This window comes from Nothoprocta perdicaria, unplaced genomic scaffold (genome assembly GCF_003342845.1).
Source record: "Nothoprocta perdicaria isolate Ctin4 unplaced genomic scaffold, notPer1 scaffold_25, whole genome shotgun sequence".
Taxonomy (NCBI): Eukaryota; Metazoa; Chordata; class Aves; order Tinamiformes; family Tinamidae; genus Nothoprocta; species Nothoprocta perdicaria.
Window position 1 is genome coordinate 3711044 of NW_020455477.1, and position 26189 is coordinate 3737232.

Sequence of the window (26189 nt, forward strand, 5' to 3'; positions counted from 1 at the left end):
CAGCGGGGCCTCCCCGCGCCCGGCAGGGCTCGGAGCCGCGGCTCCCCGCGACCGGCCCCGGCGCCCCGGCACACGCGTGTCCGCGGCCTGGCGCGGGGCCGCCGTGGCGCTCTGTGGAGCTAGAGGTGTTGCGCGCTCGGGTGTCTGCTCGGAGGTTGCGGCCGGTGCTGGAGGAGCTGCGGGGGGGCCGCGTGCAGCGTGGGAGAGAGAGGGAAATCCTCCCCGGGGGGCAGTGCTTGGAATGTTATGATTTGATGACCTTATTTTCACAGTAGGTGTCTGGGGGTTCGTGTCGTGCTTGTGCTCCGGGAGCTGCTTTCCCGGGCCGCGCCTGTGCCCGCTCTGTGCTGAGCGCGTTTTGCCCTGTGGGCTGGAGCTGCTGCTGCTGCTGCTTCCCCTCGGCCCGCGCCGGCAGTGCCCTGCACCGGGCAGCTCCCGCCGTGGCCGGAAACGGTCCCCGTTTTGGGAAGAAGTCTCCCGAGTCCCGCGCTCCTTCCGTCGCTCTGCTCCAGGTCCTCATCCTTTGCCTTGGCACAGGGCCCAGGCCCCCTGGCTCCTTAGAGCTACCGAATCCCATCAACATCGCTCCGAAAATCCCCTTTCCTCCAACACTGCTCCGAAAATCCCCTTTCCTCCCTGGTCTTCTGTGAGTGCAGCTTGTCTAAGAAGGATGTGACAGCAAACAGTATGACTTTAAATCCTGTTCTCCTTACATAGTTGGGTTTTTTATTAACAAGCGCAAGCAATAGTTAATTAACAATTAACTATTTATTAATAACAATATTATAAATTTTCTTTTGCTGAAATTCAGTGTTTTTTGTTTTGCTCTTGTTAAAAAAGAGTCTAAATAAAATCAATTTGCTAGAAGTTACAGTTCTAAATGCCAAGCATAGGCCAGGTAGGAAGATACTGAGGTATTGCAGCTGTAGGTGCTTCACAGGTGCAGCTAGATGTATGCTAGGATATTTACTATAGAAATACTTTATAAAGGGATTGTTGTCATGCTGTGTTTTTGTGTATGTGTGTTCTGTTTTATAGCTGGAAGGCCCCTGTTGTGCAGTCTTACGTACAGAAGCAGTGCCAAACTTTGGGTTGGCAGTGGTGATATAAAGTAAATGGTGCTGCGGGGTAGTGATGCTGGATGCAAAAGATAGAGCTATGCAGATAATTCAAAATGAGCAGGTGAAAACAGGCAGTGAAAGGCACTTAGTCGAGTCTTACGAGCAGTGACACTCATAAACTGCTGCCAATAGATGTTCTGGATATTTTAAGTTCTTTTTTAAACTCAGTCTTTTAATTGAGATATGGTAGGAGTTGTACTCCCATATGCCTCACAATGTTTTGCTCATTGTAGACCCTGTTTTGGAATGGAAAACACCCCCTGAGTTGTGGAAATTTCAGAAACCTCTGTACTGTGTTCATGTCCCTGGCTGATCTAGCCTGTGTCCCGACAGGGGCAATTCTAGCTTGCAACCCTGAGGGACAAGTGTTTTGAAGTGACAGAGCTGATCAAGCATCTCTTGAACTTCCATAAGTTCATATATATACATTTGGAAGTGTTTATTTTTAACTGTAGGGATCCCTTAACTTGAGAAATGCAAGCAATGAGAATTAATACGTACAGATTAAGCCTCTGCATTATTTCAAGTGTTTTACTTATGGTGTCTTTCTTTCCGAAAGCTCACGTGGAGCAGAGACTGCTCTGCCGTGTCCGAGGCTGCCAGCTCCCGTGCTGTGCTGGGCCGAGTGAGGCTTCTAGGGGAACTAAGGTCTTTCCTTGGAGCTGCGGTGATAGAGGAGTTCTGAAAATAGCGCTGAGGATCTCTGGATGGATTCCCAAGTGAATCGCGTCTGCCAAACACGTTCATTTAATATAATCGTATACAATCCACAGCCTTCTGTGTGCTGCTTCCTGATGTGTCAAGATTACTGCTCGTTTAACGATCAGATTTGATTGACGAAGATGGGAAGTGTCGCTTCTGTGGGATGTTGATGAGCACATCAATCAATTACTCTCAGGATAGTTACATGCCAAAAAGCAAGGGTCGACCTGCTTACCTGTGTTCAACTAGAATGTGCAAAATAAATAAACAGTACTGGGTTTTTATTTTTAACAAAAACAACAAAAAAAAAACCATGAAAAATTGTCCCAGTATATCATGATTGTCCCAGTATGTCATGATTGCAGACTTAGCATCAACGTCGCAGAGGCTGATTTTTCCTTAGGTGGATCCAGGATTTAAGAGGTCTGACACTTGCCAGGCAATCCAAAGAATGAATGTCCTTTGGGTGCTTGCTGTGAGCTTTTATGTATAGCCACTACAGCTTATTTATCTTTGTGTTTTTTCCAGAATGAGTGGGGCTGCATTTCCATCTCCTGCTGCCGAGATGGCAGAGATTAATCGCCTTCAGTATGAGATGGAGTACACCGAAGGAATCAGTCAGCGCATGAGGGTCCCAGAGAAACTCAAAGTAGCTCCCCCAAACGCCGACCTTGAGAAGGGTGCCCAAGAAGGATTTCCCAACGCCAGTGTAACCATGCAGGTGCCAGAGCGGATTGTAGTGGCAGGTGGGTTTGTATCTTGATGGAAGAAATGTAGGCAAAACCTGGAATTAGTTCTTAAAATGTCTAGGATTGCAAAAATATATGTTGAGGTGTTCTGAAAAGAAAAACCTGTAAGGTGCCAAATGGAAATTGTTATCAACTTTAATCTATGAAGTTCCTGAAAAACAGAAAATACTTCATGATAGGTTTGGGGTTGCTTGCAGTGTAGGCAGTTAATGTGTGAATTACAGACAGAAGGTTTGACTTTTCTTTTTACTAAATCTTTGTTTAATATTTATTGACTTGCAACTAATTTTCATAATAAATATTTTCCTAATAATATAGGCAAAGGTAGTTGTAACAAGTTTTGGCAGTGTACTGTATCTTAGCCATTTGCTGCTATTCAGAAGGTATTTGATTATAATCAGAGGATTAATTATGTTTATTGTCTATCAGTCATTGGGGGGACTGTATTGCTAATTGTTTAGGTTATGGGCGTTACAATGGGAGATCTAGAACAGCTGACGGCCTTCCAGTTTGTAAAAGCTCTGATATGTGCATATTTTTGAGCTTTGAGGGAGGGAAGTTTTTCAAACTCGCCAGTCACTCTCTCTGTAAACAAATAGGGCTTTAGTAGGACTATGTCTTGAGGTAAAAATTGTCTAATAACACTAATTACAAGTGCTTGGGATGACTCTCTTATTTTTTTCAGAGATACTGATCAAATAAGAGCTTTAGACCTAATTTTTGACATAGAAACTATGTGAGAGAAAGGAATATCTAGTTATTTGGCATAGTAGGGAGGGTGACTGAGGAGATGTCAGTCTGTCTTTTTGAACTTTGACATTAGCCTCCAAGGCCCCAAACCGACTTGTTTTCTATTGGCATCTGTTGTCCTTGCAGGTAACAGTGAAGACATTCCATTTTCCAGACCACCAGACCTTGACCTTCTTCAGTCTACTCCATTCAAACCACTGGCATTGAAAACTCCTCCCCGTGTTATTTCTCTTAGTGATCGACCACTAGATTTTTTGGACTTGGAAAGACCTCCACAGCAGACACCTCAAAGTGAAGAGGCTAGTACTTATTTTGCTTTTTACCTAGTTGAGAACAATCCATTAAAGAAGAAAATTGGAATGACCAATGGTATTGTCACTGTGGTTCTGATCTACTTGATAATAAGTTGGAAAGATATAAAAATATTTTTATAGACACTGTATTGGTTCTAATAATGACTCTTAAGTTCTGTATTTATTTTAACTGATAGATGGTTAGGAGCTGGCATACTCACTTAGCTTACACAGGACCTACAGAAAAAATATAAGCATGCTTGGAACCATTCAAAATAGACAATCCTTTTGACTATGGAGAAAATTGCAAGTTTTTTTTTTTTTTTCTGATAACCTGCAAATTAAAAAAAGCAGAAAAGCAGTGAGATTCTTTTGGCATCTTTAGTTAACCTTTGGAACTCATTGCCACATTATATAATAGCGAAGAGAAATAATGAGTTTTCTTTTAACAGAATTCTGAATACCTATTTCAGGAAATGGTATCACATTGGCATTCAGATAGATGTTATGTGATTGACGTTTTATAAGCTGAAAAAGTTTTATGAATTTGCATATTCTGTAGGGTCATAAAACAATAGGAATATATTAATAATACTTAGCGTAGTGGATTGCTTTCTTACACAATGGAACTTCTGTTGATTTATGCATTTTGACACCAGATCGTATGGATAAGTGAGGGCAGGACTGCAACAAGTTTGAATCTTAGTTTTATTTATTTATCTATTTATTTATGTTTTAACATGTCAGTATTGGGTCCCGTTATCAGATCTTTCTGCCCAGTCCCTATGAAACCCATGAAAACGTGCGTGCGCATCTGAGGGCCAGCCAAGCTTCTACATCTGCAGTGCTAAACTCCAAAGACTCTTCCGGAATTCCCTGCCCTTTATCTCGCTCCTTTCCCGTAGGCCCGCTCGGTGGGAAGGCTGAAGCGAGAGCGCTCCATGAGTGAAAATGCCGCTCGGCACAACGGCCAGCTGGCCCGCAATGATTCCATGTGAGTAGAGCAGGGGGCTGCAGGGCCACAGCCACGCTTTTCTTAGGGGTTTCTTCCTCACAGCACCCTTTCTAGCTCGTTTTGCATGTTGAGGCAAGCCCATCGTTTTATATGATAGAAGGCTACTGTTTTGCTTATTTTTTACTCTTTTCTTAGGTGACTCATTTGTGAAGTAATTTCTCTACAGTTGATGGGTGGGAGTGTTTGTGGTGGGTGTTTTGGTGACTTAATTTTTTTCTTTTTTGCCAGTTACTCTTAAGCTGTTACTTTAGGTCAGTTACTTTTTCATGTATCTGTCAGCCTCTGAATATGAGATGTTCAATTTCTTATCTGTTCTCATCTATTCTTACTTTTTTCCAAAATTTTCAGATTATTTGTTCAAAGCAGTTGAGTTCTTTGTGCATGAGAAACATTTCCATTACTCTAACTGTTGCTTATAAAAGTGAACATTATATAAAGAAGAAAGAAATATGTCTGTGTCCCATAAATATTGCAATAAGTCATTTTTCTTTGGTATCTATATACTTTAATTGTAATCTTAAGGTTTTTAGACCCAAATGGCAAGTACTATTCAGAATCAGAAGCTTCATCTACTGATACCATTTGAGGTAGTAATTCTGATGGTGCTTTCTGGAGATACATATGTCTGCTTTTGCAATATAGAACTTCATATATTTATTGATCAAAATGATTTCTGATGCAGCTACCATAAAGAAATGATGCAAAACGGTCCCCAAATAACATGGTAAAGACCTAAGAAGAGGGAGTCACCTGCCCAAATATAGACTCTGTTACAGACAACTGTATTGAGGTAATCATCCTAAACTCCATTTTCAGTAAATAGAAGAAAATTAGTGCATTTTATCTGACCTACTTGGGCCTACCTATTTTTATGCTAAAATAGATCAAATGAATTATGTCCTAGAAATGCCTGTTTTCTTCTGTTTGCAGTAGGGGCACTAGGAGGATCCACATGCACTGCATACATGTGGTCCACCTGTGAATTTGTTTTCTAAAATAAGTGAAATTAATACCACTCTCAGTATTACAGGCAGATGTTAAAATTCTCCTTTCCTTCCTCTGAATCTTCATGAAAATGCTCTTATATAAAATCCTTTTCTTAATTGTTGTTTCTTTGGTTCACACAAGCTTGTAGATCACACATCTCTAGCTACTGTTGCTTAGTTTCCATTATCAGTGTATTTTGGAAAAAAAATACATAAATTTTTAGATTAATTTTTGAGAAAAAAAGATTTGATAGCTATTTTTCTGCATTTGCACTTTAAAGAAGCTGTCACAGCATTTGTGATACATGTGAATATCTGCATCTAATAAATAACATCAGAGTTGTTGTTACCAGAACTATCCCGTATGGGTATGTAAACAAGGCAGCATCCTTTGGTTCTCAGGGCAGTAGTTGTGGCCTCGTTCTCAGAAGCAGAGATAGGAAACACAGGTAAGGATGTCCAGCCCTACAGGAAACACAGATAAGGATGTCCAGATGGCAGTCCTTTGATGTTAATGCTGTAAGCACTGCAGTGTTATCAGTGACTTCACAGCCAAAAGGGTTTTTCTGTGAGGTTGGTCCTTATTGCTTCTTCTGGTTTAGTAAAGAAGTTGATTCAAATGAGTGCAAAGAATTCTCTTTATATGCAACATTTTCTATTTTCAGGATATTTCTGATGATACTGGCCCAGAATCACTCCTGTTTTGTTAGTACAAACACAAACAACTTGCCAGGGCTGAGCTTGCTGCAGCTACACTCTACTGACAGTGTGGAAGGAGCTGTCCTTCACTCCAGCACTCCACACTGTGCAACTACATGTATTTTCATAGAATTTCTTATGCCTAAAACAGAAAATGTTGTTTTATTCATTTTCTTTGAAATCACTGCAGTTCCTATAAATTGCTGGGTTTTTTTTCTGTCATTCTTGCTCACTTGGCTCACTGCCTACTACAAAAACAAAAAAACAAACACCACAATTCTTGCATGTGCTATGGTGTTTTAGTGATGCTGAGTTTGACATTTCTGCCTCATGCAGGTTTTGTCAGCCTCCAGGTAGGAAATGTGACTGAACTGGAAGAATGCTTTGTGAATTTATCTTACAAAATTATTATGTTCAAGGTGGAAGTTGGCTTTCCTGTGTTTGTGTGAGCCTTACAAATCTTTACTACTTGATGAAAATGTACTGCTTTTTTCCCATTTCTTCATAGTTTAAACCTACAGAAAATACGTGGTAAACTGCAAGCACCATCTGAGTAAAATTTTAAGTGACAATTGCACAAACAAAATGAGTAACGTGGCATCTCACTGTGCCTCAGAAGTGAGCCATTTCAGTGTCCACCTCAGAAAAGAGACCCACATGGAAGTGCTATTTCATTGTTCAAAATAGTCAGTAAAAGCAGACGCACCAATTTGGTGTAAATTATGCTACTCAAATGGTTCTGGTTATCACCAAGCTGATAGACTGCTCTCTCTCTGTTAGAGGTTCAGAGTTAATGTGATACATTTCTTGTAACTTTAATTCCCTTACTGATAAATTAGACCATTTAAATAGGTAAATTCTACTGGGAATGTATCCTTTACAGACTATTGAATTCTACACCTGTTATCTCAGTTATATCACTTAATTTTCTTACCTTCTAGAACTAACATTTTATTTTATTTTAAAATGTGAGTCAAAAAAAAAAAAAAAACACCTGCAAGAAACTAGCTGCTTTTAATGTTATTTCCATTGTTATTGGCTGAAAAAAAAAATCGTCCTTGCTTTAGTTATTGTAAATGAGATATTCCTGCTTTATCAAAACTGACTTGTCTTTAAGTTGACTTAATTTTTGAAATATTTTACTACTGTGGTAAAATGTGTTATGGTTGCTATCTGACTTGACAAAAATCAGCTTATTACTCCTGTGTTTGTGCAAGTTGGGTTCACATCTTCAAATGGGAAAAATAGTCCAGCTATTTACAGCTTAATTTTCCAGCTCTCCAAGGGCCCATTGGAAATGGGCACTGAGCGCTGCTGTTCAGTACTTCTGCTTTCCGAACAGCAGCACAGTCAAGTTCTAGTCTGGGGCACTATTGTCCTCTGACAAAATGTTCAGATGTCCTGTGTAAAATTTGCTTGACCTACAAAAGCGACACAATTAAACATTCTGGAAAAGCTTGTCAGACTGAAGCAAAGGAGTTGGCTTTGCTCCTTATTACTGTGTTCTCCATGTGGTATAGATAGTTATTTTTTGGTGTTTTTTCTCCTCTTTTCATACAGTTTCATGCAGCGACTGCTCTGAGAATTTGTTGGGAGTTGAGCTTCATTTAATACAGTAATTTTCGACTGATTTTAAAATATGGAGGCTGACAAGTAAAATACAAGTAAAATCTGCTTGTAAATTAACTATCTAGCCATGTAGCAACAATGACAGCTTTCTGAGTTACATTCCCTCTATTTATAAGGATGCTTACTTAAGAGATTACAATTATTATTCAAGGTTGCACAGATCAGATACTGTCCCAAGAAATAAAATGCCACGGTTCCAGTCACCTCTTTCAACTAAGGATTGCACGTAAGCCTAAGTATTACCTGCTATATGGAAATCAAGAGTGTGTTTAATTACATACCTCTCTGCAATACTAATTTTCTGCCTAAGTGTCAGTAGTTTAGAACATAAAATTTGAAACAGCCTTTGCTGCACTGAATGCCTGGTTTCTAATTTTGCTGCAGGGTTTCTCAAACTTTACCATGTCCTTTCCCTGTAAGATACACAGGGAAATGGACCTGGAGGCAGAAGGAAAGGAGAGCTTCAACTAACAATAAATTACAAAACAAAAAGATTATTTTCAAAGTAGCTTTAGTTTGTTTGTCCCTTTGGCTGCTTCTGAGTAGCTGGAGAAACTTTTTTTTTTTGCTGGCTGTTTTCAGCCAGTGCTGAATGCAAGGATGCTGTTTTTGCCTCAAACAAATCACTAAGACTGAATGAAAAAGCAGAGCATTTAACTTTCTGTTCTCTCCTGCCTTTTCCTTGGAAAAATCCTTATCTCCCTAGAGAATTTAGTTTCAGAGTTTGAGAAATGCTGTTCTTCAGGCAAGCTGTTGGGGAACAAGTGATGGTGCACACGTCCTTAACGCGAGCTGGGTCTATCCCTGTGATTGAATGCAAAGTAACTTTGATTAGTTAAATCTGTTTACAGCTCATTTGATATTTCTGGAACTGCGAATCAGCAAAATATCTGAACTAAACCCATTGCTCTGTGTATATCCTCAACGTTTTGAACAGACTTTTGGGAGGTGACTGCTGTCACAGAAACCTTAGATATAGTGGAAAAGTGCTGAGCTCTTCCATACTGATTTCTGTAATTTCTTGTTCATTTTGGTTCCAAATTCATGTTCCTTGCAGGTGCTTGCTTTTTACTAAGGGAATGCAATACTAACAATTAGCTGGAGCTGGTCATAGAGTCATTTTCAGAAACTAAATCATCCTGAGGGCTAAGAGGGTTTACCTGCAAATGGAGGAGAGAGGGAGGGAAGGTGGGGAATTATAATGTCTAATGACAAATAATCGTGTTAAATGATAGAATTTTGCTTATATCATCTTGGCAGGTTTGTATTGTGCGTTTGCCTCATAATACTGTTTTTCCATGGTGTCTGCACTGGTTCAAAGGACTATCACAAGTTTACAAGTGAATATTTTTAAATCCTGGGAAAGGAGCGTAGAAAGAGAATTCAACTTGATTTTGTTTCTCAACATATTCCCTAATCTTGAAATGTGACCCTGTCTCATTGTAATTCTCATTTTCAGACAGAAGCAAAAAAGAGAGGTCTCTCCCTTACTATGCAATTTAGAAGGCTATTTAGTTTGCAATGGCCTTTATGGAGAAAGCTGAATAATTTTAACTCATATCCAGGCGTAAATAGATTTAAGTAATTCCCTATATGTAATTGTTCTCTTAAATTAAATGCTTAATACTTAAATGAGATTACATAGTTCTTGCTTATCTCTTCAAACTGCCTCCTATTATAAGCCACTATAAAGCAATGAGCATGCAGCAGTCCAGTGATTAGACTGCAGGTTTAGGAATTAACTAATTCTGAAATCGGCTTTGGATTTTTCTTGTTGTAAAAATTACTATTCAGTTAGCACAGGTGAATGATGCAGCTGCTTCAAGATAATTTTGTGCAATTTTAGATCAAAAGATAGTACTTATAGAAGCCTTTGTATGTCCACAACATTAATGTGGTATTTTTAATAATAGTACTCTGGAGAGCAGGAGTTCTGTAGCATCCTCCAGTGTATAGTAAGTCTAAATCTTTTGAAAAGTCTTTTTCTAAAATTTTTGAAAAGTCTTTCAAAAGTAAGTCTTTTGAAAGATGTCACTCCAGCATATTCCAGAATTTTTTGAGGTCAGGTTTTTCATTAGCATTAAAAAAAGCTTTTAATATAAAATACACTTTTGGGCCTTCAGCTCTTCCCTCAAGCTGTGCCTCCAGCTCTTCCTTCATTTTCCTCAAGCCAGCAAGTTCACGTGGAGTAGAACATATCATAGCTTCACCTGATAGTCAGTATTTCCATATTTGTCTTTGCTTCTTGAAGTTAGTTATTTTCTAATGATTTTTTTCACTAGAAAATAGTTTATATTTTAAATAGTTTATATTCTAGTGAATATAAAATGATGCATCTGTCAAATTACCACTGATTGCAAAGTAGAAGTCAATGTGTAAACATTGAAAGAAGATGGATTCTCTGAGTCCTCTTTACAGTAGGAGCTGTAAAGAAGCAAGAGGAATGTTTATGTTTTTGTTGTTGTGGCAGTGGTTGTTCTTTTTACCCTGCTTTTAACATCTTTTTGGAGGGGTGAGGGGAGGGTCTAACTTAGAAAATGCAAAGACATTTGTACTTTGGTTAATAAATACTGATCATATCAGTCAGTCACTAGCTGCTGCAGTCTTTGCACTTCTGTTAAAGCTCGGCATGGCCGTGCCCTTGCGTGGGTGAAGTTTGGAGGTCTTTTCCATTGTGCTTCCTTTCTTGCTCATTTTGTTATCTTGGTGACAGCTGGTAGCAGAATAACTCCATTCGCAATAAGAACGTCTAGACAGACAGAGTTCTGACTGAACTAGAGATTATTTAAATATCAAGCCAGCTTCCAAGCACCCAGATACTAATGTTTTCCTGAAATATAACAATTTCTTTAAAACGCTAATAACGGTGGGAAGATTCATATTGTAACTCCAAAACCTGTTGATGCAAAGCTTAAGTGGGAAGCAAAGATTGAGGATAATGTGTTGAATCATAGGTAATAATCTTGATATAAAAGCTACTGCAAGATTTAAAGTTTGTGGTGACTCACACTTTCTTTTGCTTTTAACAACTAATTTAACAGAATGACTTGAAATCACCTTTAATTATCATCTCTGTATTTTTTAACAAAATACTTTGCTATGTGAAAGACGGCAAGGAATATGTCAGATTGAACATAAAGAAAAATAAAAATCAAAGACAGTTCATCAGAGTTCACTTCTGTCTGATAGAAATGTGGTTTGTATAATCCCATAAACCAAAATTGTTATGCTTGCCTTTTTATTCTGTTTTTTAAAGTATTATTTTTGCCTCATGTTCAAAAAATTAGATTATGTTATTGGTTGTCACTATGATAAGAGTTCTGTGCTGCTTTTGAATTCCTTGCAGTTGCCTTTAAGCTTCATTCGCACACAAAATACTACCCTGATCTCTAGTCAGCATGAAGAAAATAACCTTGCTTGTTGAACAGGCTCTATGTGAGATTCTCCTTACTGTATTTTCAAAAGAGATTATGGGTAGGATTTTTTAAAACCCAACTTTTGTAAGACACTTCATTCGTGTTGACTAGGGCTTGACTGCAGGCTTCTGCAAATACAGACTTAGCTGGGCATGGATTTTCTAAATTATCCTGTATAACAGATGGACACTCGCCCTTGTGTTATTATGATGTGTATATGTTTCTGAAGAGCATAAAACAAATATAATTCATGATCCCTGTACCACTGGATTTTGAGAGTGTTGCTATATAATGGTTGGGGAAAGATAAAACTAAAAGCAAGCAATACAAATTTTGGAATGGGGGCTATCTGAAAACGCTTTCTCTTAATTTGAAATCTGACTACAGTATTTCTCTCTTCATTTACTATGCTTGTACGAACAGTGTGACACCATCACTGCAACAGGCTCGTGTCTGTCCTCCCAATATGTTACCTGAAGATGGGACTAATCTTTACTCTGCTCGTGGCATTTTGTCGTTTATCCAGTCTTCCACTCGTAGGGCTTACCAGCAGGTCTTGGATGTGCTGGATGAAAATCGCAGGTGATTGGTTGTCACTGATTCTGCCAGCTTTTGCTGCCCTTTTTTTTTCTCCTTTTTTGTGGAGTGTGGTTTCTGTTTACTAAATAATGAGGTGAAATTATTTGCTTTGCTTTCTTTTGCTTTCACTATTCATAAGCAGTTATGTTATCCAAAATTCACATTTCACAGCAATCCCAGATTCCAATCCTATGTAGCATTATTTTGTTTTCCTCCCAAATAAAAATCAAAAGAGGAAGTGTTAACTTGTGACTGCAAAGTATGTGCACAGGTTGGCTTATTAGCCTTGCCTGCCATTATCTGTTGCTGAGTAATGGCACAAATCAGTAAGATGAGCAGAAATAAGGTAGAATGTTAAGCAGGACACAATAGCTGCTGCTTTTGGAAACGAGCCAAAACTTTAGGCTGTGTCATTTTATATTGTGACAAGTTGTCTCTGGCTGCTGTGTGACTGATGGTGACCATCACTTTGCTGGTTATTCACTAGGGAACAGGAAAGGAGATACATGTCTACTGAGGAGCTGATTGTTCCTCTGTTGAGGGCTCTCTTTTGGTGGATAAACAAGCCGTGTGGTAATAAAAATATTTCCACTTTCTTCAAAGGAGCTTTGCTCACTTGCTGAATTCTTTTGCTATTTTGATTTAACACTTTTAAACATTGCAAGGATGCCTTGTTTAACTCTAGGGGCAACTATAAAGACCAATAACAAGATTAATTTACCAAAAGCTTCCCCCCCCCCCCCCCCCTTCATTTCAATAATATGTTAACACAGAGATCCAGATAAGAATTGCACACAGCTCATCTCTGGTGCTTGCTGAGAGCATGAATTATTTTGGTAAGAAAATGTCACTATGAAGCTGATCTTGTGAACGTCTGTGTGTTCGTGGTGAGTTTTCACGGTGGCGCGTCCTCCAGCTCACCCGTCTTCTTGCCACAGCAATACAGAGCTGCCCGTTTTACAATCTCTGAATTGTGCGTTGCCCCAGATTTGAAACTGCAGTTGTTAGGTTTTTGTTGCCTGTCAAAATTTTGGTGAATAGTAATAACCTTTTTTGATCATACTAACAAGTAAGATGTAATTATAACTCTTCCGTAATGTTAAGGATTACAAATATGGAGGAATTCTACTCTCCGTGCCTAACAGCACTCACTAGGTACATTTTACCAACCTAAATGTAGACTGAAATTTTAACCTTTAGTGAGAATTCACTGCAGTCTGCAGTTAAGATTTTATTCCTGCAGTAACAAGTTTTATTCCTGGTTTCCTGTAGGCATGTTCTTGCTGTGTTTTCTTGGAATCTGGAAAACAGAAATCTTTTTTTTTCCTCTGTGTAAACAATTCAAACTTATTTCACAGTTAGCAAAAAAGTGTTCAGAGTTCTGAACATTTTGAAAGCAGCATTATTCCTTATGGTTTTGCTAGAGTTTTTTGAGGTATCCTTACTAAGTTTCTTAGAAGAAACTGGAAAATGTTGCTATAAATAGACATGATTTAAAAAAAAAATAGGAAAGGATCAAAGTGTATTCTTTGTGGCTGGGTACTTAGACACCTACTGCACTTCCACAGCTGGCATAGGAATGTGAAATTTGGATGATCCACTTGCATGGTTGCAATATATTGCTCATGTTAAATTGTTTTACACTGCACTGTGTTCTTTTGCTCTATGGAATATGTTCTGTATTTCAAAGTAAACCTGATCTATTTTAACCTATTTTAATCTTTATTGCTAGAAGATTTTTTTTTTTTTTTGATGAACAAGTTCTGGCTATGTATTTCTCACTGGAAATATGTTTGCTTTGTGGCTTGCTTTTAATCCAATTATTTTCCAGTTTTCAAAAATTACTAATGGTAGATGTCAATTGTATTGCTGCAAATAATGACTTCCACTTTTGTCAGCATCGTTAGCACTGTAGACTGTTTAAATGAGCAACAGTTTAATGATCACTGTTTACACTGTTGGCGCTTGCACATCCTTCAGCTCAACAAGGAGACTAGGTCAGTTCCACTTTCCCATTCTAACCAGTTTTCTGTTTCATGTTCTGCAGAGTGCATACAGGGCCAAAGTTAGCGGCTTTTAAAGGCTGATCTTTTATGCTCTAGGCAAAGAAAAAGCTGCATTTAGGAAGATTTTGGAAATGTCTTAACTAAAGTGCAGTTCTTAACACAGCTTTATTCATAWAWRAAAGTSCTYWTTTTTTTTTTTTTTTTTTTTTTTCCTGCATTTTATTTATCTGACCATTTCAGCACTTGGACCAAAAACTTTTCACAAAGCAATGTGATTTTTGTTTAAGAGGAAAGAACAGGAGCTTTAACAGTTCTTTCTAAATAGCCACCATCTTCCTCAAATGCCAGACTCAACACACTTGATCTGGTCACATTTCGGGAACTGATTATTCTTTATATTGAGCCAGTTTAATGCTGCAAAGGTAAAATGAGGTGTGAAATGAGGAGGTAGAAGAGGGCTTCATGTGCCTTTGGGTCAGGGTACTTCGGGCTCAAAGGGCAGTCAGACCAGCCAGCAGGCGTGAGGAGGCCTGGTGCCTTCCCGAGCCGTTCGCACAGAACACGGAGACAGGCAGCACCCGGGCCATCCCTGCCCCTTGCTTTCCTCTCGGACCTCGTGTTTGGTGCATCTTTATTGTGGTATTGCTGTTGCATGCTCCGCTCGGAACGGAGGAAGACAAACCATGTTCCTTTGGCCATTTCGTTCTCGCCTGTTTTCCCACAGTTACCCTGCATTCGTGTGGGCTCCATCCCTGTCCTAGGCTCCCCCTGTGTCTGCTGGCAAAGAGTGAAGTGCTGAGTGTACCTGGTTTCAGAGTGGTGGTTTCTGCTGATCTTGGCTTAATGGTTAATGGTTTAATGGTTTAATCTCCTTTTGGCATATATTTTTTTAAAGAAAGCTCTGTATTTAATAGCTTGAGTGAAAGTGTATTATGTATTTACAGTAAAACAACACTCATTTGGAGGTAAGGCATTCTCATCTATGAGGTTGCTGAGTTATGAGAGATGTTTATTTATTGATCCCTGAAACCAAGCAAGTTAAGTAGGGTGGGAGAACCAGGGCAGAAGTTGAGTGGCTCCTTTGGATCCACCTATAAGAGAAATAATGTGACCTGCAATGGAAGAAATGACATGCAGCTTCCTAAATCACCTTGGCTGTATTGGGATTAAAGACTTCAGATTAAATTAAGTGCCTGTTTTGGCTAGAAACCTGAGAGCTCTAACTCCCTCTGCATGCTGTAGTCTTTAGCTACGTCCAAGCATGTGGATTTTCTCAGGAAGGGTAGTGTGTAAAATAGTGCTGATAATTTTTACAGCACCTACAGAACCTTAAATTTGCCACAAAATAGCAAGAAAGTCAAGATTTTTGAGTGTTAGAAAACATCTGTATTTTGCGTAATGAGAAGATCTGTGACCATCTTGTGTTAGACAGCATGGAAGATACGTGCTGGGTATTGGCATGCAGATGTTGCACTGTCTGCCAGTTGCACATGACTTATGTTTGCAGAGGAGCTCTGCAGTCTGTTCCAGAGTTGCTGTTTGCTGGATTTTTTTTTTTTTTTTTTTTGAACTGTTTAGTTCTAGCATCTGTCAGACAGAGCTTTAGACCAGGTGCATTTGTTTTTCTGATTAAAATTGTAAATTTAATTTTGGATAATTTTCTGCGTGACTTCACTCATGTGGGTAAAATATTGATTTATTCTGTGTTTCTAGAATAGCTTTTTTTCCTTTGTAAAATAATACCTTACTGGCTTATCTTACGTACTAGCGAGAAAAACACTGTGGTATGCAATAGGACTTATTTTTAAAGTCATGAATGCAACTGGGACACCTAAATAGTGCTAGTCAGAGCAGTACAAGTACCAAGTACATCCAGAGGTTCCTGGATCCCAGTCTTTCAAATGAAACTAGCCCATTGGCTGTAGTGTTCTCCCAGCCACCTCAATACCAAGGCTCTGCTTTCTGCGTATACCTGGTCTAAAGACAGTGGTGCTTAGATTCTCTCTTTGTCTTTTTCTTTTGTATTTCTCCTTTTCTTTTTCTTTGTGCAATAAATGTAGAGAAGTAGTGTCCCATTAACAGAGGTCTTGAAAACATTGTAGGACTGGCTTGTTGGGAGCAACTGCTGGTGCTCATGTCTTAAGAAAATCAGGACACAGTAGCTTCTTTCTGCTAAGTTGATGTATATTATATAGCAACTTGAAGAGTTCTAACTTTTTTTTTTTTTTTAGACAGAAAGAAAAGGAAAAAAAATGATTGAAAGAGCAACACTTTAAGGGGTAGTCCTATCATCTGCTTTAAGCTTGTGGTCACTTCTGGAGAGATCTACCTCTTGTGGCTGCATAAGGTCAAGGTCTTTAGGCTACTAGCTCAGATGAAAAAAGGAAACACTAACACCCTTTTCTGTAGTGGGAGGAGAGGAGATTAAAATAGTTAAGAAGGTTTACATAAGTATATGTGGATATATTTTCCATTGTTTCAGAGCTATTGGGTGGGAGGGTTATCTTTAATGAAATCTGAAGTTTCCCATGGTTGATACCCTCCCACCAAACTTTTATTCCAACAGCAAATCTTCCATAAATGAAGCTATACCATCAACATGTTAAGACAGCTGCATACATTTTGTGTTGATTTAGAGAACTATGAAAGTACAACTTAAAACTTATTAGATAGATAATATATTGTATTGAAAAAACATACAATATAAGTAGGAAATATTTTGATGTTCCTTTGTTCTGTGTGTCTTACCTCTTCTCTCCGTCTGTTGTTTCATGTTTCTGTCTTGTGCTTTCTATCTACAAAACCCTGCTCTAGGCCAGTGTTACGTGGTGGGTCAGCTGCTACCACTTCCTCTAACCCTCATCATGACAACACCAGGTAAAGAGTATTTTTTGTTAGTCATGATACACTAGTTTAGATTTTAAAATTCAGAGTTAAGTTTCTCTGTTTCTGGAAGGTCTTTGTTTTAAACATCACGCTTGGTGTCATACTGTCCATCTCGACTCTAGATGTATTTAGGCCCTTTTTCCTGGCCCGTCCAGTTCACTTGCAGAAACATCACAGCTGATACATAAAATGTGTTGCTGAACTCTGATTTAACACAATGTTTCAGGGAGGGTTTTTAAATGATAATTAGCAATATGCTTCATAGTATTTTCCACTTAGTAGTAAGTAGCTGAGTTCAATTTTTCCCTTGCTAGGAAATCTGGCCTTGTATCTTTTAATAGTCACAGGGTATCTGTAAAATCCATTTTTAAAAAGGGCATTTCAGGAATACACCTAGGATTGCTTGGTGTAGCTAGAGGCATTTTTACTGCTGTGACTTTGGTAGATTGCAGTCATCAAGTGGAATTGGAGACAGGCCCCATGTGGTCAGGAGTAAGGAAAATAAGTATTCCGGTCCACATCTCATTTCCATTTCCCGCCACACTTCTCCAGTTTCTTCAGAGTGGAGATTGCATCCATTCTTAACTGGGTGCTGGGTTCATGCAGGTGATTCTGGGACACTCAGCACCTCAGCTCTTGTGCTGGTCAAAGACATGATCAGAAGGGATTTCTACCTGGTAACCATCTTGATTTAAAGCTTGGACTAAATATGTTCAGAAGCTGGTAAAGCAGCCATGGCATATTGTGAATTTCTGTTAAATTTTATGACCTGGAGGAATGCCTGTCCTGACCTGAAACAACAGGCCTTAGACTTTTCCCAAATAGTGGGACGGGACAACTGCTGTGCGCTGAGGGGAGATTTTCCAGTAGTTTTGCCATCTGCTACAAATAAAACAGCTACCAAAAGAGCCTCCTCAGAAATGCCACTGGTTCTCAAATGTCCTGTGATAGTAGAGGGAAAGAATTGAAATGGAAGTCCAAGCAACTTTTTATGTGAGAAATAATAAAGATACAATCACTATAAGAGATTTATAAAGTCCTTTGCTTTCCACAGTATCTACAATATATGACACAAGTGGTTTGCAATAGGTGGAAATTATCCAGCCAGCATCAGGCCTTTTTGTTATAGGAAAGAATTTAAGTTCTTTTCTATTTATCTTCTTTTCGGGCTGGATAAGTCTTCCTCGTACAACATTATGAGAAGGGAAGTTGGTCTACAAAGCAACTCAGAAGCACTTGAGAGAAGAAAAATGCTTATGAATTCATTTCTTAGAGAGGTTGTGTACACACAGAATGTCTCAACTTGAGACACTTTGTGGCAATATAAGATAGGTTAGTTTCCCCATTTACGTCCTTAATTTTAGAAAAGATACAGACATGCACACACAGCATGCACATATACATACATACACTCACAAAAACCCAACCTTTTTATTTTCCCCAAATTTGTCAGAAAACTATATTTTTTTCAAAACTTCAGATTGCTTTCTAATAGAAATATTCCTGCTATTTTAGTATGAGGTTGAGTTTATTTTTAAATATCTTTTCCTCTCTGGTGTTTGCAATGTGAACTTCACAGTACCAAGGAAATAAAAAAAAAACACTTTCTGTCGCTAATATTGCCCTACCGAAAGAACTCTTAAGTAGTAAGCAGCACTCATTGAAATTCATGTTTAATCCCCTTGTTTATAATTATTTAAATAGGGGGGAAAAGGCTTTAATGAGAAATAGTTTTGAATTGAATGAATTTGCAAAACTTTTCCCATATTACATTTTTTGGACAGCTCTCTTCTGACACGTGTTGCATAAATCAAGTATTTGTTACTAAAAGTCACTTTGCCCAGATCTGTGGTTTCTCTACAGCCTCCAACCCCCCAAAATATTGTTCAAAAACTAATTCATCTGTTTTTATAGAGTATTTCAAGGATCTCGTTTTATCTAAGTCCAGACTAATGCAATTCTCATTAGATACAATATTATATTGATGTGCAAACAAAAAAAAAAAAAAAAGAATTAAAAAGTTTCTAAAAAGTAAGTGGTGAAAGAAAACAGTGCAAAACTTTTAGCAGTATTTAAGTGTATTCTGTATACTTAAGGAATTCTACTTACATTAAATGTTAACCTTGTTAGTATATGTCTAAGATGACCATCAGCAGCTGTGTGACTAAATATTAAACATTCTTCTCAGGTATCTTTTACTCTGAATTTAGTAGCATTGACATGTATTTTGTTCAATTTCCTAAGCTGTTTACAGCAGTTGTTCCTATATCCTAATAGGAAAGATGGTGAATGCAAAAGAGAGGATTTATACTGGGAAATGAAACTTTAAGACAATAAGGGAAAAATCAGCAATAGCATGGCATTAGGAACCACTTTTTATGTTTTTTGTTGGAAAAAAAAAACGCTTAAGAGGCAGCATTTAGACAGTTAAAACACGTATACTTCATGTAATGTCTGCCATCTTCCAACTTAAAATAAACAGTGAATAACTAAAATACCAATTAAGTAAATAACTTTCACTGGAGTTAGAAATCATGGTTTCTCTGAAACTTTTTTTTGCCTTAAAGTGCAAAATAATTGCTTCATTAAAAAGCTGAGAAGTGCTTTGGAAACAAGCCTCTTTCTAAAGCATTTAAGTTCAGCAGGTGGTGGCTCTGCACTAAGATGCTTCGTTGCAAGAGTCTCAGTCTGCCTAAATCATTGTGTCCAAGAACCTTAATCTCAGTGAATGTTAATTTGAAATATTTAACTAGTTGCTAAGTAGAAGAAAGAATTATTTCCAAGTCTTCATTTGATTTTTTTCAGATCTGCTGCACTTTTTATTGCAACTCTGATGTTTTAGCTGAGGCAATTTTCAGATTTCATCAATCAGTGTAATACTGGAAAGCCTTTCAGAGACTGAGCCACAGCAAGAAGTCTGTTTGTGCAGTCTTCAAAAAAGTTTTAAATGTAGAAAGCAATAGGCTCAGATGCAGTCAAGCACTTAACCTGTTCATAGGTGTTCGTGCTTTATCTTGTTAGAAGCCTATTGAAATACAAAACTCTAAAGACTGAAAGTTCTATATTCTCGCCATCACCACCAAAAATTACTATTGGAATTGTCATAATATATCATATTTGCAAATCTTTGTTGTATGGATGAGATGGCTAAGCTGTATCTCCCTTATTTGATAGATACGGTCTTTCCAACTTGGATACTGCGCTTGAGGCGACACCGGATGACATGACAGCTGTGGATGCTGCCTCCTTAAGAAGACAGGTATGTGAAGCACCGTGGGCAGTAATATTAAGTGAAAGCTGTACAGGTGGAATGGGGCAGCAGGTTGTCTAACAGTGTGGCTGCAAAAGAAGCCGTACGCGCTGCGGGCGGTGGATCCTCTCCGTCTTTGCTGCTGGGCTGCCCTTGGAGTCCGGGAATCTGGGAAGCGGAGGCTCCCGCTCTGTTCCAGCCCCTGCTCCATAGGGAGTGTGAGGTCTGGAGGTAGCAAGCAGAAATAACAAGTATTTAAAACCCGTCTGTATGAGGGGTTCGCCCTGTGTGCCTTTACAGAAGTTTTGAGAGATCTGGCATGTCTTAATAAAGCACTAAATCTTTTATTTATTTTCAGATAATCAAACTAAATCGACGTCTACAACTTCTGGAAGAAGAAAATAAAGAGCGTGCTAAAAGAGAAATGATCATGTATTCGATTACTGTAGCGTTCTGGCTACTCAATAGCTGGCTTTGGTTTCGTCGCTAGACAAAGCTTTCCAGAGGATTTAATAGTTGAAAATATTAAAAATGCAAAATTATTTGGTTTTGTTTCTGAATTGTATGCTGTTTTATAATTCATACACTGGAAAACTCACCACAGAGAAAGGCAATAGAATTGCAGTGTTAAAGGGACACGTGTTGTTCAGTTATACTGTATTTAACAGATTTGCATTGCAAATAGTTGCAGTATCCTCCCTTTGCATGCTTCAGTGTAAATATGGATCAGATGATTTAAAAACGAAATTTGCTTCTTGCAATGTAAGGGCAGTGACCTGTAAAAATAATCACTGGATGTTTTGTTGTGAGAAGAGAACAAAAGGCATGAGTTTGGAGGAAAAAAAGGATTAATAAAGAATAAAAAATGTTTTTTATTGTTCTGTTGTTAGAGGCAGTTAAACGTTATTGCACTTGTTTTCCTTTAGTTGGCCTAGTTAGGGGGTGAACTGTATTCAAGGAGTCCGTCCCGTTTCATAAGTTCCTTGTTTCAACACACATCCAGGTCAAGTACTGAAAGGTATTCTTTGCTAACATGCAGATTGTCCAGAGGTGTGTAATATGTATTTTTTTTTATTTTAGCTTTAATTCTGCAGATGTTTTTTCTATAAAATACATTTGTAAGCAAGTCAGTCTGTGAGTGGTTGAAAGATTATGGAGTACAAGGTACTGATGTAACGTATTTAATAAAGCTCTCAAAACAAAACACTACTTAATGTCATTTTAAGAAATTTAAAATGTAAGATGTAAGAAAATCATGTGTTTCAGAGCGCTTGTCCTTTTCCCAGTGCAGAGAGGTGGCGGGGCCGGGCCGGTCCCCGTTGCGTCTGCAGGCTGCTCGATCTCCTCCCCCGAGTGAAAAACGAAGCCCCGCCTCGCCACAGGCTTCGTCCCGCCATGGTGGTCACCTGCCGCCATTTGGCGCCCGCGCGCGGCCTGCCGGGAGCTGTAGTGCGCTCCGCGCCTCGGAACGTTTCTGCCCGGAACGCGGCGGCGGGGGCGCGTTCCCGGCGGCGCCTTCTGCTCCGCTCAGGCCGCCGCGATGGCGGCCGCGCTGCTGCTGCTGCTGCGCGGGGCCCGGCGGCTGCTGGCGGGGCCCGGGGCCGGGGCCGCGGCCAGGCGGGGCGCGCACGTGGCCCCGCCGCGCCACGAGAAGAAGCGCTGGCTCCGCGCCTACCTGGAGCAGCAGCGGCTGCTCGCGCCTCCTCAGCGGCGGTGAGGGCCGCGGCGACGCTTTAAATCCTTGTGTTATCATTATGTTAAGGGGGAAAAAAAGCTCCCTTAGGGCTTTTTTTTTTCTTTTTTCTTTTCTTTTTTTTTCTTTTTTCTTTTTTTTTTTTTTTCCTTTCCCCTCCTCTCTTTTAATTCCCTTAAAGAATTCTGTATTCCCTTTGTCTGGAAGTTAGGGGATTGCATTTGTTCCAAAGTGCCTCAGATAACATCCTTACAAAGATTTTCTTTTCCCTTTTGCAGCCTCACATGAGAGGTGCTCGCAGTGCAGTAGCTTCTTGTTCCATGTGTGAATCTGCTTATTTTATTGTTTCTTCCTCTGTAGATCAGAGAAGCCCAACTGGGATTACCATGCAGAGGTACAAGCCTTCAGCCACCGGTTACACGAAAATTTTTCCTTGGACCTTCTCAAAAGGGCGTTCGTCAACCCTTGCTACATTAAGGCCGAGGAGGAGAGGCGCCAGGCCCTGGGACTGAGCCAGGAGGCCGTGGCCCTCAACCTGCAGGACAACACTGAGCTGTGGGAAGCGGGGGAAGCGTTTGCGCGCTCCTACCTGGCGCAGTGTTTCGAGGGCGCCTACCCCAGCCTGCCGGCCGAGGGGGTGGCGGCGCTCGTGGGCTTCCTCAGCGGCCAGGAGCTGGTGGCCCACGTGGCGCAGCACCTGGCCGTGCAGGAGCTGGCGCTGTGCGCCCGCTTCCCCGTCCCGCCGCCCGTGCTGCACAGGACGTTCTTCGCCGTCGTGGGAGCGCTGCTCGGCAGCAGCGGCCCGCGCGCCACCGGCCTCTTTGTCAGGGTGAGTCCTCGCCTATGTTTTTACACTAACGTCAACAGTGCAAAAAGCTGAGGGCCTCGTTCAGAAAATAAGAGAAAGGAAAAGCAGCAGTTGAATCTACTCTGGTGGCCAGAGATACAGAGGTTGGGAGACGTTTATTGATGCCAGCCGAAGCCCAAGGAGATCTCTTATTTGTCCTTTTTCTTTTGTTTTTTTTTTCTTTACCAAAAGCATAGACAAGATCGCTCTGAGTTTATAACAGCAATGTTTTTAATATTTGTTGACACTTCTAGGGGTAAACATTTCCTGCACTAAGCACCAATCGAGACTGTTCCAAACCAGGCCGCCCAGAAGGGGCTCAGAGCCCCGTCCTCTTGCCAGCTGCTGCGGTTCTTTCGTCACATTTGAGCAGGGCGCCCTTGCCCAAGGTGCCGCTCCTGGAGGTGGCCAAACACAAAGCCGAGCAGCAGGGCTCCGCTTTGCACCTCGAGCTTTGCTTAGGAGTGGTCTAGCGCTGGGGCTCTTCCGTAATTGATTTCAGCAATTTTGTATCAACTCTTAATGCATCTTAATGTTGTGGTTTTACTAGCATACACCCCAAAACTGCAGCCCTCTTTGCCTTTCCTGTTAACTGTAACCTCTAAATATTTTCTGCTTAGGACTTTTTAATTCCTCAACTGATTGGAAAAGACCTGTTTGAGATCTGGGAAGTTATCAATCCTATGGGCTTGCTCGTGGAAGAGCTGACCAAGAGAAATATGCCTGCTCCAGAACCCCGGATTACCAGGCAGTCGGGGGTCAGCACGGTTCTGCCCGTCTATTTCGTGGGCTTGTACTGGTTAGTATGGAATTAATCCCAGGGCTTTAACGGGGAAAGGGAAGGAGGCAAGATGGGCTTTCTCTTTTTCACTCATGTACTTTGATCCACGTGTTACAGGGAAGAAACCATACAGTGACTTTAATATGAAATGAGCTAATTGAGCCTTGCTAGTAACTTGTCATCGTGATGCACAAAAAGACAGTCTCTGCCCAAAGGGCTTGAGAAACTGAAATGGGCCCAGGGAAGAGCCTTGGGGGTGTGTGCTGCATGAGCTGGCACAGAGACTTCTTAAGTAACAAACCCCAATGGCTCTGGAAGGTGCACAGCTGTGCCCCAGGGTTAGCAAAGGACAGAGAGCGACACCTGAGAGGTGGTCCTCACTCTGCTCCTTTTAGTTTCTGAAGGCTTCTAGTTAGGGGTTAAACCAGGGACCATGCAGTCTAGGCAAGAGGACTGGTTTGCACCCATTAGAACTGCCAGATGCTTCCTAACTGGTGTCTCAGCTTTGGGCAGCAGCTGACCTGTTCTTCTGCCCAGCAGCAGCCCTCGTTCATGGTACACAGCATCACGCTCAGGACTTTATGATGAAAATGTACCCCTGTTATTATTATATACTCTTTTTTTTTTTCCTTTTAGCAATAAAAAGATTATAGCTGAAGGTCCTGGTGAAACGCTGTTTGCTGCAGAAGAAGAAGCTGCCCGGGTGGCGCTCCGGAAGCTCTATGGGTACACAGAGAACAGGAGACCTTGGGATTACTCAAAACCCAAACAGGAGTGGGCAGCAGAAAAGGCAATCAGCAGCAGCTAGGTGATAAAAGCTGCTGCTTGTGTGTTCAGAGAATCTGTGACTTTTCAGCTGAATATAAATGCATGAATATAGAAAGCAAATTTCATTTTGGTCCTCTGAATTTAGGGGGCTTGAAATTTGCAAATCAGATGTGGTATTAACATTGTTTCTCTGACTTGAAATAAAGTCTTTTTGCACAATGTTTAGTAATTTTCCTAAATATAACAGAGGCTCTCTTTTTCTAAATTCATGCCTTTTGGTAGGGAAGGCTCTCTGTTCATCACAGGAGAGACCCTTCTTAATGATGTATGACAGTGTGTGATGATCTCCTTGATTTGAGCAAATCCACTGTGTATAGCAAAAGGGTTTCACAGCTGTTTTCTTGGTGCTTGTTTTGAGCATGTTGCTGTTAAGATCCAGTGAATTACATGTGCAACAAGGACTTTTGGGCTGCATTGTTTTCACTTGTCCTTTAATGTCCAGCATATAGACATGGTTGATGATTCAGTTAACCAAGAAAGAGGGAGTATGTGTCAATGACAATTTTGTACTCCTGCTGCTTGCGTATGGACTTTATTTGCCATGTGCACTGGTTTCTGCTGCTGGGACCATGTGCTCTAAGAGGCTGTATTTTAATTATAAATCCAGGTCAGCTGTGCTGCTCATGCGTTTTCTCACCATGTCGGCTGTGTTGAATGCAGACCTGCATTCTGAAGGGTGAAGCCTTTTGGGGATACTGAGCTCCGGGAGATGAACTGCAATGAAACAGGTTTCTCCAGGCTCCCTCCATATACTTACAGGGCCCGTGCTATCACATGGAGTGTGCAATTCTTGGAATAGTTTCCTTTCAAAATGTAGTCAGGGTCTGTTGCAAGTTGGAGCCTTCAAAGGGAGAAAGGAAGAAGCTGAAAACAGGACAGAGGTTGCAGAGCTTCCTGCCTTATCCTTATCCTGTCATGATCCCAGGCTGCACTCAGCAGGCTTGTGATGCAGAGCTGGATGTGCCCTCACTTCGTCTACTGATATCCAGGACCCTGAGTGAGAATGGGGTTTGGCTGTGCTATTTGATGAAACATTTAGGAGGAAATTCAAGCAAAGCAACTGACTGTCTGCCACCGAGGCAGGTCCTCGGTGTTTATGGTGACTTGCATCCTAAGAAAGGTTAATGCTTTTGTAGCTGAATAGTGGGGAAGTCTTTCTTCTGGTTTCTGGCGTGGGAGGTTGCATGTAGGAAAGCTCAAGTGCATAAGGAGCAGCAAGAAAAAAAAAAAAAAAAAAAAAAGACAATTTTTAAGTGGAAAAAAATCAGCCAGCTAATCTATTGTCATTTGCCTGAACAAGGCTGACAAGGTTACTGTATTCCAGGGGATAACAGCATAATCTCAAAAAAGGAGATAAAATATTATACTTTTTTTTTTCTCTTACCAAATACTCCTGCTTTTCCATGGTAAATGGAAAATTTAGATGAGCTGCTTTCCTGTCATGTTGTTATAAAAAACTGAAATCAAAATATCAAAAGACGTTTTTTCCTTTTTTTTTTTTTAATGATGACGTACAGAAACATTAGAAGAGCCCTACTTTTTGTCTTCAGCTCTTACCAAGTGCCGAGGTAAAACTTTAAACAGGCTCAAACTATGCACTTTCTCTCCTAAAGTCTATCTGAGCTTTGAAGTTTAATAATAAGGGATGCTTTTACTGTAGAGAAGTAGACATCCCAGGGCAGATTGTTTGATCTTTTCAGATTGATTCCACCGATCTAATGGTTTGATTTTTGTCTGTTTGCGAAACCTTTCTATCCTGTTATGGAAATATAAAACCTTACCTCTATATGTATTTTCAGGACTTGGTTTGACTGAATTTGGAAGAATTTTGTATTTAGTTCCTGGGTGGAACCGAAGCAGGAGAAGCGAGGTCCAAGACTTCCATCAGAGGGCAATAATGAATGTTCTCTTTTGGTCCAGTTAAAAAAAAAATATATATATATATATATATGGCAATTG

The 26189-nt window shown here is 40.2% G+C and overlaps 2 protein-coding genes across 8 annotated transcripts; both read left to right on the top strand.

The window, feature by feature from the left end:
• The first annotated feature begins 2352 nt into the window (after positions 1-2352).
• MFF (mitochondrial fission factor) lies at positions 2353-21158 on the top strand. Of its 7 annotated transcripts, XM_026040064.1 has the most exons (8): positions 2353-2569; positions 3449-3621; positions 4521-4609; positions 8096-8170; positions 11784-11942; positions 16760-16822; positions 20006-20090; positions 20440-21158. In XM_026040064.1, the coding sequence occupies exons 1-8, from the start codon at positions 2353-2355 to the stop codon at positions 20569-20571; spliced, it is 993 nt and encodes a 330-aa protein (XP_025895849.1). In that variant the 3' UTR covers positions 20572-21158. The 7 variants fall into 7 exon arrangements, with proteins under 7 accessions (XP_025895849.1, XP_025895850.1, XP_025895855.1 ...); XM_026040065.1 differs by lacking the exon at positions 16760-16822; XM_026040068.1 differs by lacking the exon at positions 11784-11942 and having other exon boundaries at positions 2357-2569.
• A 463-nt stretch (positions 21159-21621) lies between these two features.
• Positions 21622-25227, top strand: MRPL44 (mitochondrial ribosomal protein L44). Its single transcript, XM_026040138.1, has 4 exons — positions 21622-21794; positions 22135-22603; positions 23242-23420; positions 24039-25227. The coding sequence occupies exons 1-4, from the start codon at positions 21622-21624 to the stop codon at positions 24208-24210; spliced, it is 993 nt and encodes a 330-aa protein (XP_025895923.1). The 3' UTR covers positions 24211-25227.
• The last annotated feature ends 962 nt before the right edge of the window (positions 25228-26189 follow it).

Excerpts from the sequence above, each read along its gene's own strand:
- MFF (XM_026040064.1), top strand. The coding sequence starts at position 2,353 with ATGAGTGGGGCTGCATTTCCATCTCCTGCTGCCGAGATGGCAGAGATT. Across the intron at positions 2,570-3,448 it reads AGAGCGGATTGTAGTGGCAG|GTAACAGTGAAGACATTCCA; the intron begins GTGGGTTTGTAT and ends TTGTCCTTGCAG. Across the intron at positions 4,610-8,095 it reads CTGGCCCGCAATGATTCCAT|GTTGCACAGATCAGATACTG; the intron begins GTGAGTAGAGCA and ends TTATTATTCAAG.
- MRPL44 (XM_026040138.1), top strand. The coding sequence starts at position 21,622 with ATGGCGGCCGCGCTGCTGCTGCTGCTGCGCGGGGCCCGGCGGCTGCTG. Across the intron at positions 21,795-22,134 it reads CTCGCGCCTCCTCAGCGGCG|ATCAGAGAAGCCCAACTGGG; the intron begins GTGAGGGCCGCG and ends CTTCCTCTGTAG. Across the intron at positions 22,604-23,241 it reads CCACCGGCCTCTTTGTCAGG|GACTTTTTAATTCCTCAACT; the intron begins GTGAGTCCTCGC and ends TTTTCTGCTTAG.